At 36.4% G+C, this 14385-nt stretch overlaps 1 protein-coding gene across 1 annotated transcript; it reads right to left on the reverse strand.

The window, feature by feature from the left end:
• Positions 1–211: 211 nt before the first annotated feature.
• muc15 (mucin 15, cell surface associated) lies at positions 212–13891 on the reverse strand. Its single transcript, XM_015384903.1, has 4 exons — positions 13743–13891; positions 7716–8731; positions 3807–3977; positions 212–941 (listed from the first exon to the last, which is right to left on the reverse strand). Exons 2-4 carry the CDS (start codon positions 8725–8727, stop codon positions 826–828), a joined length of 1299 nt encoding a protein of 432 aa, XP_015240389.1. The 5' UTR covers positions 8728–8731; positions 13743–13891; the 3' UTR covers positions 212–825.
• Positions 13892–14385: the final 494 nt, after the last annotated feature.

Below are 14385 nucleotides of genomic sequence, written 5' to 3' on the forward strand. Positions count from 1 at the left end.
AAAGAGCAGGCTGATACTACAAGCAGATCTCTGCTCAGACACCTAGAGACTGAATGAGATGAAAAGTGTATTATGATATATTTTTGTAACTAAAAAAGTCCCTAAAAGTAACAAATACACACCTTCAATTTCAAAGAAAAATCAGTTAGAAAACAGCGTCCAGCTTTCTCTCATGGAAACAAAAATCCTCCTTTTTAGTCCTTCATTTTTCAAACTCTCAAACTGGCTGTAAATTGCCAGTTGTAGAATAGCTCAAATTACACTTTTAATATGACCTGTGTCCTGCATCATGCTGTAACAGCAGAAGATTGCTGGTAAATATACGTAAAGTGATTGTTCATCTGGGCTTCTGAAATTGGGTTCAAATATAACAGCTGGTCAACAGTGTTCTCAGGTATCCAAATGGTCCAAAACCAGCACTTCCTTTCTATTAAGCCATAGGAGCAATGTTATATTTTTGTTTTATTTTCTAGTTTTGAATGTTTTGGATGCCGTTTTGGCCTGTAAAATATTTTCACAAAAGTTGTACCAAAACACCTTTTAAATCCTTCATTAAAACAAATTTAAAAGAAATTTTTTATGTTAGAATGACTTCATTTGTTTCCCTTTGGCAACATACTTAAATGGCAGAAAGTTCATTTTGGCTATTGCAGTATAACTTAGAGTCTTCTTGCAAATACAATGCATTATTTGTATCTCAAACCTAATCTATTGGAAATTGATCCCTTTTCCCATTAACAAGTGCAACTCTACAACAGTCCGTTTCCAAAAATGTCACATTCTTTTCCAAAAATGATCATTTTTCTCCCAGAAGTGCTTTCAGTTTCAACGGCGTCCTGGAATGTTGGTCATTTGGATGCTGTCCCTCTGGAGTGCTGGGTTGTAGTAAGCTGAACCACCATAGTTTAGGTCCAAAGGTTCATCGTTGTCTAATCTGTGAACTGAAAATCCAAATCATTGTTACATTTTTTTTGTATTTTTACATTTGATTATGACATTGTATTTTTTTTTTTTACTTCTCACTTAATTGAATCAATCAGTAGAAATATTTTAATCTTTTTTCATTGGCTTGTTGGCTGTAGTTAACACTTGACTCTCATGTTCAACCCCTAAAAACAGTTGTTTAGAAATAATGTTAACACCATGTTGATTTAGTTAGGTGTTTAATCTAAAACTCAACTAAACTCTAATATTGCTCTTTTGGTAGTCATGAAAAGTTGTGCTGACATTGCAGGGATACCAACCAGACTGTATGTGCTAAAAAAAAAGTCTTTAAAAAATCTATTTCGTATTTTGTAAGTCTATCTGTGTGACATACGATATGTAAAATATAGATGTAAATAGGGTTAGGTAGGGTTACGATACTTCATGATCACAAAAAATAAGATGCCAAACAGTAAAAAATTAATTAATAGGAAAGTCTATAAAAAGGCAAAAGCTTAAAGTAATTTTGTGTGGGTTTCTATAACTCCTGTTATGGAACAAACAAGGTCAAAAAGAGATAAGATAAGATATCTTTATAAGATAAATTGATAAGAATTACTAATAACATCCAAAATTAGGGACATTTGAGCATGACAAAAAAAGCAAACAGAAGACATAAGAGTAAAATTTAAAGAGAAAGAACAAAAATGCAAAAGTGAAGCTGTGAAGCGAAATAAGAAAAGAAAAGTCTCAGAGATCAATGACGTAGTGTACAGTTGATAAGAAAAGTTATGTTCAGGTAATATAGTTAGAAATGTTTTAGCTAAAAAACAGAAAAAAGAAAAACAGCAACCAGTTTAGAAAAATACAAAACAATCTCTGCAATTATAGACACAACACTTTTAGAACAGCTAAAAAAAAAAGTGCAAATAATCATTAACATCTGTAGGACATTTGATTCGGGGAAGAATACAAATGTACACAGAAACAACGAGAACACAATTTAACATTATTGATTTATCTATGCAACACCATCTATATAGATTAATTTTATGAGAAAAATGTTCATAATAAGAATTTATTAATGAAAGTACCTAGTGAGCATATTTATCACCTCTGTTTATATATAATCAAATTGGCATTTCTAAGTGGGATTTTATTAAATAACTATTCTTCTTATAACTTCACAATAATTTTATTGGAACAATGGGTACAGTTCCATACTTACAATAGGTCAATATCTAATTGATTTTTGCAATCTCTGAGGACCACACACAAAATAACTTGTCACCATGACCCGAAATTTCTATATCTGCAGTAGGAGTATATGCTTGTGGGTGTCTTAGAAAACAAATGTTCCCTGCAGTCCTGTGCCATTTAATTTTGCTCTGAGTTTTACAGAGAGGTTAAATATGAGGGTGCTTAGGGGAAACTGTGACTGACAAAGTGCATAGTTACTCAGTGCTTATGACAGGAAAGAGACAGATTGTTAGCTATCCTGCAACATGATCCTATTTTGCATGGTGAGATTTCCTCATTATTGAAGGGTTACCTTATTAAAGCTGGATGAGTTATGCAGCTTCAAATAGCAGCCAGTTACAGTGCAGTCTGGAGGCTGTAAAATCTGCCAGCCAGAACATCCAAAGCTTTCTCATTAACAGGTGTTAATTGGCTATGTATCATATCTTCCAACAATGTTAAACTTGTGGAAACTAGTGAATGAATGAACATAAAAACTCTCTGGGGAAATAAATGGGGACTATTAGGATGTAATAACGTGGGCATCTGGTCTAGGATAGTTTTATATCAACATTTATATTAGAGTTTAAACTCAACCACTAATAAGCCAGATGGACATCCATCCATCTATCCACAGTAATTAACAAAACTATTTATACCCATGCAACATTTTTCTTATTCTGTCACCTTAGAAGCACCTGAATTTATAATTTAATGGGGCTAAACAATGCAGAGCTAGATTGTGAAAAAGAGATAAATTGAAATATGGTGTTAGATTACTGCATCAAATAAAACTCTGAAAAATGACACTTTTTATTTAACTTCCTTTACTTTGATGTCTCACAATAAATCAGTGTATCAACGTGACTTAGTAGCTGACTGAGGCAGTAGTGTTATGAGCTTTTTGTGGTTGAAGTGTCACACTTAGGCAAACAAATCCAGATTTGGCTGGGCCATACAGTATAGACCATCATCTAGTGGAAATGCTAGAACTTAAAATTAATAAAAACAATTTTGAAACGATGAATAAAAGAAAAAAAATGTAATTTTTTTTCCTGTGAAACCGTTTTGAAACTTAAAAGTACATTAAATACAAAAATAAGCACGCTACTGCTCCATTTAATATTGACAAAAGCTCTTTCACATTATTGAAATCAGTAGCATATGTTAGTTTTTTTGTAGCTTTGGACACAACACACAATCAGACATTGGAGAAGCACAATCTGTACTGAATGAACACACTAAACTGTGTATTTACAGATCGGTCTTTCTGCATAGTGTATGTTCTCTCTGTGCATGAGTGGGTTCTCTCTGGGTGGTCCAGCTTCCTCCCACAGCCCCCCAAAAATACTGTTTGGTTCATTAGCAAGTCTAAATAGCTCTTAGGTGTGTGTGTGTGAGCATGGTTTTATCTCTGCCCCGTGATAGGCTGGCGACCTGTCCACGGTGTACGCTTTCATTTGCCCATATACTGCTAGAGTTAAGCACCAGCCCCACTGTGACCCTGATGGATGAGATGGAAAATACTTGGATGGATGGTTTAAGAATGTTTTAAATACCTGGTTGGTGTCCTGCCTTTTTAGCATTACTGGGACATGAAGTTATGTTTACTGTACTGAACAGATTTGCTAGGGTTAGCCTACCTGGATCTGAAGGGAACTCCTCCACCAGCTTCCTGTGAGAGAAAGCTTTTTGATGTTTCTTTTTCAGAATGATGTAGGCTACCAATCCCAGAACAGCTGCTGCCGCCGCCGTTCCCAGTACAGCTAACCAGGCTGCGTTCCTCTTAGTTCTGTAAGGATCCAGCTCTGAACCTTCATTAGAGAAAGGAGGGATATGGATGTGTGGGTGGGAAAGAGTTATAAATAATTTGTCAACAATTAAATGATTTATATCATCTCCCATCTTTGAGGGCTAATTGTCACATAATTAGGGTTGAAAATGTGTTTTTGAAAAACGTGTCGACACGCTGCATAGATACACATCCTACTTAGGCAGAATTGCAAAATTTACACAGTGATAATTAATGCAATTAACATGCCAAAAACCCTGATAATTTTCTGAATACATTTGAATATTTTAGAGTGGCTTACTGAGTTCATCATCTAAATGAGTTTTATAAAAAAGTGAATGACACATAGATGACTTATCTCAGACGATATCTCGATGGACCACATATAACAATTCATTTCACTATAGCCCAGAGGTAATTACAGGATGCACAGAAGATCAGGTGGAAACAACATTCAGTAATGACATGCTAAGTTGTTTTTTTACTGGGTGACTTAAGTCTTAAATACACCTCATTGATAAACTTCTGATAGAATAAAACATAACTACAGTTTCCCTTCAATTTGTTGCCGTTTTTCTTTAAGGAACTTTTTATCTATCAATTAAAAAGCAGAGTGAGGAACTTTTAGATGTCTTTTAAGATGGCAGTACCAAATTATCTTAATTAGTAGAATTTTTTTTTTTTGCATATGATAAACTTTTCTACTTATCCTAAGTGCCTAACATAAGTCACTTAAGACACACTTCAACAAAGCACACAAAGTTATAGTGACATCAAATCTGATGTTTATACATCGGAAACTATATTGCACGTCTTAGTTACTGGTTTATCCTTATTGCAATATCTTTGTTGCAATAGATGCTTGGCTATTATATATATATATATATATATTTTTTTTCTTTTTTTCCAGCGTTTATTGTCATTACACTGTCACAAATAGAGCGCAACTAAATTAATCTCTACATTTCACCCATCCCATTGGGGAGCAGTGGAATGCCATTTGCAGAATCCAGGGAGCAGTGTGGGGTTAAGGGTCCTTGCTCAGGGGCCCAGAGTAGCAGGCTATGGGAGTGGGTTTCAAACTCACAACCTAAAGATTCCAAGCCCTATGCCCTAGTCCTAACCACCAGGCCACCACTCCCCATATATCAACTATGATTATAACATTTTGAAATAAATCACAATTGTATGTTTTCTTATACCATTAAAATCTGTTTGAAAAGCTTACTCCTTGCCATAAGTACAACTGTTTGTATCTGCCACAGAAAGATGTACTTTGGTGACAAATAAAAAAAAGTAACTTTTATCATCCAACAGAAAATATAAGTTGGTAATTGGCTATTCACATTATATATGCAAATTTTGACATATCTTCTTGATCTCCAGGTTAAAAACAAACAAACAAACAAACAAAAAAATTCTGTTCAGGAAATATACAGAAAACCCATCTTTTTAGTGATCAACAGATTTATGAACAGTATTATGATCAATTCTGCGATAAATGCTGTCAACAAGTATTTGGGTTGGTGGTTTTTAAACATATATAAATCCCTTATTTAGTTTGGGTTGTTAAATTGTTTCTATCAAGAGATACATCAAAATTTTTATTTCAATGTGTGCTACGTCATATTTCAAACCATAATTATTAATGAACTCAATAACCTGGCTTTGCAGCTTGAATGTTGCTTCCTTAGCCTGGATATGAAGTGCTTAAGGGTGAAATAAATCACCTAAAGATAACTCTAGAGAACAGTAACAGAATACACTCAGTAAATGGACAAATTAGAACTGCTGAAGTTGTTTAACTAAACCTGACATTATCATTTATCCTGAAGCCTTCTTTAACACTGTGGTAATTACTGTATCCAAGTGAGATCAAGCACCTTGAGGTGAGGGGTTGTATTATTATTATTATAAATTTTTTCTTAGGTCAGAGAAAGTATTATACTAACAGGATATTTATAGAAGCTTAACTTTATCTGCTCACAGTTAATGTCATTCTATGTTGTTTGTGAACACATTGTGCCTGTCATGGTAACTGTGGAGAATCTTTTCTTTTTTTCTTCGGCTTCTGGCTCCCCCACAGTTTCACAACTGTTTTTCCTACTGTTTATTGCCATCATTTGTTAGCGTTATGTCTTCCTGTCACATCTGTCCACGGGATGCGAGTTTTATTTTAAAACCAAACGCTATGCCAGTTCTTTATCAGCCCTTTTGTTTTTTCTGAACTAGCCTAAATGTTGCTTTCCAGGTAGTTGAACTAGAAGAAAAAAAAAATGAAATGCAAATTGAATCAGTAAAACATGCAGCCTTTTCCACTTTCGAATCCTCCAAACCTGAAGGTTGACAAAACAAAGATAGTCTCACGCTCCTGGGGGAGCCCAGTTCCCAGTCCTCTGCTGGCTTTTTTCAGGCTTTTTGCAGCTAAAACAGGGTCTCATTGTCCAGCTGAGAGAGAAGCTGTAACAGACCCTTTCTCCCTTAGAGGCTCCATCAATAAAACCTGAAACTCAATACAACCTTTGCCTTTGAAAGAACGAGCATTTGTCCTCTGCCAGTGGGAAAAGAGATGAAGCTAAATGCAGGTCAGGGAAAGGGCGGAAATACCCTCTGTGTTAACATGCTACCATGGTAAATGCCCTCATAAGCAATCTAACTGAGGGGAAGCCTGACTGATTTCTTGTCGTTCTCTGCTTAAAATTAGTTTGTATTAAACGTTTCTAAGACGTATGTCTTTCAATTGTGTTCTGAGGAAAAACACCAGATATTCTAGTAAAGGAAATTTTGAACATCAAACACAGTTACTCTGTGAATTTATACTGCGTAACTCTTAACCCAAGCAACAACTTAATTTGAGAGATATTAAATTATTTTCGTATCGATGTTCCATGCGGGCTGCTGTTCTCCAAAATGCACCTATTTAACTTGAGATGGTCGGATCCATCACTCAATAACTCATGTGACCCAGAGTGTTGCTTTATGGCAGTCTGATCTCTCCTTAAACACGAGAGATAACCATGCCACTATCTAAAGGGATTTGAAAACAGATGAGATCCAAAGTAATCAGCATCTATGAGTCTGCATAGGCCTACAAAGAGATTTCTGTACACAAACTTTGAGCAGCGATTAACTTTCCCGAGAGTGGCTGGTTTACCAAACTGAAATCCATCAGAGCGTCACTCACAATTCCAGGTGATTTAAAAAATGAAAAACCCAGAACATCATCAGAAGCTCTGTAGGTCTCACTTCACTTGTTGTCAGTAATGGCAAACACCTGGCAGTTGTTAATGCCTGGGGTGTGAAAACCAATTATTCGGTTTGGGCGTTATTACTTTTCCCTTAGATCCAGCTCTGGGTCTCTTGTTATTATGTTTCCGATAATAAGTGAAACTGCTTTTTATATTTATTCAGGTTATATTTGTCTCTAAATTGTATGTGATGATCTGAAACATCAAAGTATATCTCATAGTATTTAACTCAAGTATTTAACTTTTTCTATTGCTTTAGTTTATAATATTTGCTGTCTTTTTTTCCTGTTTTTTTTATTAATTTATTGGCTCTGCCTTCAAGGAATCCAGCCTAATTAAATGTTTCTTCTACAGCTTTAAAACTGTCTGGGCACTCTACATCAAAGACCACATGAAAACCAAAGAATGCATCTTTAATGTGTCTTTCCAAATTTAGTTTAGCTGTTTACCCATACCCAGTTTTAAAGAGGACAATTCACAGACCTGAACATTTGTATAGAAGTCTTCCATACCTGATTCTGCCACAGAGCCCCTCTCTGAGCCGCTTGCAATTTTTCCGGTCTTATTAGCCGAATCTGGCATGTCTGACATCACAGAGGTGGGGGATAGAGATGTAGTTTGGGTGGTTTCAGATGGTAGCTCAGTCGAAGTATATATCTCAGGTGCTGCTGTAGTTGTAGTAGGTGTGTTGGTAGTTTCTGTAATACTAGTCAATCCTTTATCATCCCCTGGGGTTGTGGTCATTGTTGTAGTAGTGGTCATGGGCCCCGTGGTGGTCATGGGCCCCGATGTGGTTATGGGCTCCATGGTTGTTGTGGACTCTGTGGTGGCTGTGGACTCGGTTGTGGTCATGGGCCCTGTGGTGGTTGTGGACTCGATGGTGGTTGTGGACTCGATGGCGGTTGTGGACTCGATGGCGGTTGTGGGCTCGATGGCGGTTGTGGACTCGATGGCGGTTGTGGACTCGATGGCGGTTGTGGGCTCAGTGGAGGCTGTGGAGTCCATGGTGGTTGTGGACTGTAAGTTGGTATTCGAGACAGTGGTTGTACTTCCTGTTGTCATAGGTGTATTAAATTCCTGCTCGTAGTTGGTCATGTTACTTTGAATTGAATCTGTGGCCTCTGTTGTTGTTCTTTCAGAGATGGTTGCAGCTGGCGAATTTGGTTCCTCAGTTGTTTCATTTTCAAACACAGCGGGAATGATTGTAGTCATAATGTTGGAATCATCAAATGTTTCATCTAAACTCTTATCAGGAGTTGTCATGTTCTCCTCTTGAGCCATGAAGCCAGATGCCATTCCACTGGTAAATTCTTTGCTGGAATCTGCCACTGGATTAGTTGTCAGATCAAATTCGCTTTCTCCACTAAATGTAGTATTTTCACTTTTGAGTAGATTTTTGGGCAGCTGACGGAGCCAGCTCTTATCAATTGTACGTCCCGGAGAGTCAGTTGAAGTTTGTGGGTATGCCAGGTGAAATGCTTGAAGAAGCAGCAGGATGCTTGCTGTGGTTTTCAAAGACATCATTTTCCTGTTGTGTTTAAAAGGAAAAGAAAATATAAGCATGTAAACAAAGATATTTGTGCTACCTTTCCTTTATACAACCTCCTTTGATAGCAAGCAATCACTGAGGCTCGTTATATAGTTACTCATTTAAAGAGACAACTCAGTAACTTTGTCTTTGTTTCAAATTAGTTCAAAAGATTTTTTTTTCATCACATTAAAGTAGCCTGAAGTTATATAGCATTATTACTCTGTATATTTTAGTATACCCATACTGTATTTATTGATTTAACAGGGGGGCCTCCCACAAGAAAGAAAATGCAGAGTCTCAGGCAAAACCCATAACGACTTACGACAAACCTGCCAATGGTTAGTATGCATGCTTAGAATCTTTTAGACTTTAAACTAAAAACACAAAAAACTGTATAGAATAGAAAAGAATACAATAGAATAGCTGTCCACCTTATGGGTGTATTTGACTTTAGAGCAGGATAGATATTTTTTTTGGATCCACCAGTCAGGTTAAAATGAAAGGGCTCTTCGAAGAGCAATGTCATTGGATGTTGCTCAAGGGACATCACAGACCTTGACAATGTCACATGAACTGTCACATTAATTTTTAAAGACGCGTCAAACAGTATCAAGATACTTCTCTGAAGCACTGAGGGAATTTTTGAAACAGCAACCAACCATATCAGCAAAAATTGCTATCTATTCACACTGACAGTAAAAGAAACATAACAGGGATGCTCTTTTAGCAAAAGGAAAATCTTCAAAAATACAAATATTTTCAGCTTTTGGACAATTATCACCACTGGGTTCAATTTACCTTTAAATTATTTCTTATTTTCCATGTATGTAAAAAATGTTTTGAAAAATGAATAAATTAAAAGATTTAATTTCATTGCAGCATGTCTGTTGTAGTGTGTGTGTGTGTACTAGGATGAAAACTGTAGGATACACAGCATTGTACTACAGCAGGACAGAATCCTCTCCTTTTGCTGAGATGTCTCTTCTTTTGAGTAATTAGGGGTTCAAAGACAAATCGATGTTGAACTTTCGCGCCCTTTTAGATCACTTAAATGGTTAAATAGTTAAGAGCTGAATTAATCATAGTAACAATAAAACCCAAAGTATTAACCTTATTTCTGTATTTTTTCATTGGTTGATATAGTGTCAGCATTAACCCTATGGGATTATTTTTCTTAGTGTTGCTTATTGAATCCACATTAGAATACTTATTGCCCAAATTATGCATTCATAAACAGAATAAATGGCATCCCAGAGTTGCAACCTTCATCGCTGATTGTTCTGATGTGTGAACAATTCATTGCAGCCTACTTTAGTAAGGTTTTAGATGTATGCTACAGTAGGTAGGAATTGGTAGGAAAATGATGCCTCTATGTTCTTTCTATGGTAGCAAATCATCTGATGCAACGTAACTCCAGGCAGCTACAGAGAACAGACTCAAGGCTGTCATTTAATAGTAAAATAAATTATTACATTTTATTTTCTTAAAAGAATAACTTTGCGGCGTGCAGGTGGTGCAGCGGTTAGCGTGAACGACCCATGTACGGAGTCCTTAGTCCCGGACGCGTCCGACCCAGGATTCAAATCTAACCTGTGGTCCTTTGCCGCATGTCTCTCTCCCTCTCTCATACCCTCTCTCCTGTCAGCCTACTGTTGAAAAAATGAGCCACTAGTGCCGCAAAAACTCACTAAAAAAAATTACTTTAATGTGTTTATAAGAAATATCCCAAAGTTAAAGCCATATTTAGATAACACGAGTAATTAACCAATAGTAATAACAGCTGTAGATTTCAGATTGACAGGTAATAATAAAATACAATGACAAGACTCCTGATTTTCTTGTCAGACTTTTTCAGCACAAGTAATTATTAGTTATGATGGCATTTGAGTTGAAAAATAGTCCAACAGTGAGAGGGAGCGGCAGAATGTTCTTATTTCCAGTTTCACCAGTTTCCTTTTTAAATTTAAGAATAAATGTTTAACCTGCAAATTTATGAAACACTCCCTAATGAGGGTAGTTTATTTAATTGGAAACTGAAAAATAATAGTCAGTTTTGTATACTATATCTCTCTGCTGAGTACTTCCATTTAATCCTATGTATAAAAAGTTATTATGATATCAGTAGAAGTGCAAAAATCTAAAAAAAAAAAATGTTTCAGATAATATTCTGTTTTGGCTCTCTGGCTCTCTCTTTGTACACCTGCCAAGAGTAAATGCCTTCAGGAGAGATCCTCATATGTTAAATGCCTGTTGCAGCAAAGCATCTCTGCTTGTACCAATCTTCCAACAGTTCAATAATAAAATTGCAGCTTTGATAGTACAGGGCAGCTTTACTGACACCAGTTATAAATGAAATCCTTGAAGAGCTGACCTTTTCCAAGCTCCTGAGACCTTCTCAGATGATAGTTAACAGCTTCAGAATTATGACACCCTCAGCCACAACACAGGGATTTCATCTGCAAATTTCTGTGCAGTAACCCCTGCAGTTTATACTGTTCACCAGAGTAGCAATACATTCTCCCGAGAAAAATGTGACTTAGTAAGGAGGTAAATTAGCACAAATGCTCTCCAAGCTATGTGTTTTCCCATCGGCATGACTCCTTCATAAAAATGACAGCAGCTCCCTTCGGGGCCGGCTTGCTTTGACTCTTTGTTGATCTGCTTCTTTGTTCATTCTCAGTACCACAGTGAAATGATGTATCTACAGACTGTAACATTGGTGCCTCCTGGAAAACAGGACATGCAAATGTGGTGATCTCATTCAGCCTCAAACATCTATGCCATGTGTTTGTTTCAGCAATCAAATCTTGACACATCCACCTGAAAATGACATAAAACAATTTTCTCTTCTATGTTGTCATGCAATAGATTGACAAGCAGAAATGAGATAGAAAAAGTAATCTATGGTCAGTTTTTCACTAGCTTGTTTGTCATCCACACAGCATGTGTCTGTTTTTTTCCACTCTTTGAAAAATAAATGGAAACTCTGTGGGTGGTATGCAAGCGCCTGCCTGCTGTGTGAATGCTGGATCAATCAAATTGTTCACATTTGCTTATCATTTTCGAAAATGATCCACCAGAATGGAAATAACTGAATGGATTCAAGTCTCTAGGCTGAAATGTTGCTATTCTATCGAAAAGGAAAAAAAGATATAAATTAATGTTTCAGAGCAATAGGAGCTTAACAACTTTCCTTTTTGTTGCACAATGTAGTAAATTACAGAAAACATACGAGAGAAAATATTATAAAAGACAGCAAATGTTTTACACTGAAATAAAAATAAACATATAGTGCAGCATTTGAGTGAAAACTAAAAAACTGTGCGCTCAGAGGGGAGCCTTAATCCGATCTCCAGGAAAGCTGGCATGCAAATGTTTCCACCTCCATGTTTCTTGTTTCTGGTTTGAACTTGTGGGCACTCTAAGCTGCTGCAGAAATACATTGATCTTTTTTGAACAATTATGTCGGGATTTTTCAAAAACTAAGATAAAAAATGGATACTTAACATATTTTGCAACTATAATGATAGCAACTATAACATTATATTATATAATAGTTGCAGTCATAGTATAATATAATTTAGTAGTAGAACATTGCCCTTGTGCTCTGAGAAGGTTTTAAGTATCCGTTATTATTATTATTATTAATTGAATATAATACATTTTTATTGTTGAACAAGCAAATGTAAATCTGAAGTGTGATGCTGTTGTTCGCACCTGTGGAAAACCTGTTTATATTTAAATGCTATAATAACTTTCTCCAATGTAATGCTTTTAAAAAAGCTGAGAAAAATACAGCGTTATTCAAGTTAATGAAGTTATTTAAAAAAAAATCACACACAATAAATGATATACTTTTTATTTTGCCTATGATAATCAAATGTTAAGAATAGATCCCCTATTGTTTCATTTAAGTCATATAATTACAATGAAAGGACATAAATTCTAAATGAAACCAGTTAGTGTCAAACCAGTTTAACAGGGTGGTTTAGCCCAAGGTATTGACTTGTTCCTATTTTAGTTGGGTGACTGTTTATGACAACAGTCATGAAAAATTCTAATTATGCTCAAACCTTAGACCTAAAAAAAAATCTCTTAATCCCACTGACCATGTGCTATAATTCAGATCTGTCAAACATTGCTAACATTTTGAGCTGTGCTACCCACATATGTGGGTAGTTTAATTCCAAACCACTGTCACTTTCTGTCCATCGTGTTATTCTGGCGTCCTCCCATGGCACAGCTCTGAGAGTATATCTGACCATAGGCGTCACACCAACAAGCCAACAGGAGACGTGTTTACCTCGGACCCGTCACGCTCAGCGGATTCTTCTGTGGAAAAGTGTTCCCACTCTGCTGGATTGTCAGAGTGTGTAGCAGCTATCGCCTCAACAACCCTGTCAGCTTCAACTTTCCAGAGATCAGTCCAGCATAAACAAAGGAACAAACAGTGGCTAAAGGAAACACTATACCCTGCAAACACCATTCGGCCACCACACAAACAGAAACATGACTAATTGAGTGACATTTAAGCTGTTGAGGATTTTCCTTTAACTGCAACATTTCTAACATTTAGGCTTTCATAGAGCTGTTATCTTTGGTAGAGTAAGTGGAGCATTGCTACTTCTGTCTTATATAACATCAAATCAGATAAAAAATCAATTATGCCTCAACAGTCTCTTATGTTTTCTTGTTCAGTTTGTTTTTATATCATTGTTGAATTTTGTTTTAAAACAAAGTATATCCACTTCCTTATTGTTTTGTCTGCTCTTTTGAATATAAATTCTTGTAAAACCAGCGCTTTGCCTGAAAGGATTATATAAGGCCCTGAGTCATACATAGACATGGAAAAAAAAAAATTAGACCGTCCTTGGTTTCTTCTTTATTTATTTTATTCTTCAAGTAATGCGCCATTAGAAACAGAAATTAAAGAAAACCAGAGTGGTCTAATATTTTTTTCCATGACTGTAAGTATTCTAAGATTAAATTAATCCTAGAAAATCCTTACCTTGTTATTCAGCTGTGTCAGATGAGAACAGGTGCACACAAATCTCTTTTCAGACCTTCCAATATGTAAGAATGAATCAGCAGTTGTCCTGCAGGTAGAATTGGGTATAGAAGAAAGGGGAGGGCTTAACAGCCTGACATTTACAACCTGTTCAACCTGCTGCTACACCTGCTTGCACAGAAACACACCCTATACCGCATCCACCTGCATGATTTAGAGAGGTCAGACAGAACAGAGGTTAAACATTTATTTATGTATATAAAACAGAAAAATGGCTTGGAGAATATGAGTCCTTGTTGATGCTCAGTGACTGTTTGTTCACAGGTACAACAAGTATTTAGTTGCCAGGTTAGATCTGTGAATTCCCACAGTGGGTGGAGTCTTCTTTCAGCCGTCCTCTGAGCCTGCTCCCTTTTCAACTGAGGGCTATAGACGACAACTGTCGTCATGGTAACAAAGAGGAGCATTGCAAGCTCAGGTTTCTTCCACGTCTTTTGTCTCCAGTCTATATCAGAGTAAGCCATGTGACGTGTGACTTTGTGAACTTGCAGGTACTGTGCGTCAAATGAGCTGGAATTGTTTTGTCTCATTCCTCATTTAAGTGAGTCACGCTGCCGCTGAATTCATTTGAGCAGAAGAGTGA

Source organism: Cyprinodon variegatus, unplaced genomic scaffold, assembly GCF_000732505.1.
Source record: "Cyprinodon variegatus isolate N-32 unplaced genomic scaffold, C_variegatus-1.0 Scaffold326, whole genome shotgun sequence".
NCBI lineage: Eukaryota > Metazoa > Chordata > Actinopteri > Cyprinodontiformes > Cyprinodontidae > Cyprinodon > Cyprinodon variegatus.

Bases quoted from the DNA above. Each gene is read 5' to 3' on its own strand.
- muc15 (XM_015384903.1), bottom strand. From the start codon at position 8,727: ATGATGTCTTTGAAAACCACAGCAAGCATCCTGCTGCTTCTTCAAGCA. The intron at 3,978-7,715 runs GTATGGAAGACT...TCTCTAATGAAG, and splicing joins GGGCTCTGTGGCAGAATCAG to GTTCAGAGCTGGATCCTTAC. The intron at 942-3,806 runs GTAGGCTAACCC...TTGGATTTTCAG, and splicing joins GGAGTTCCCTTCAGATCCAG to TTCACAGATTAGACAACGAT.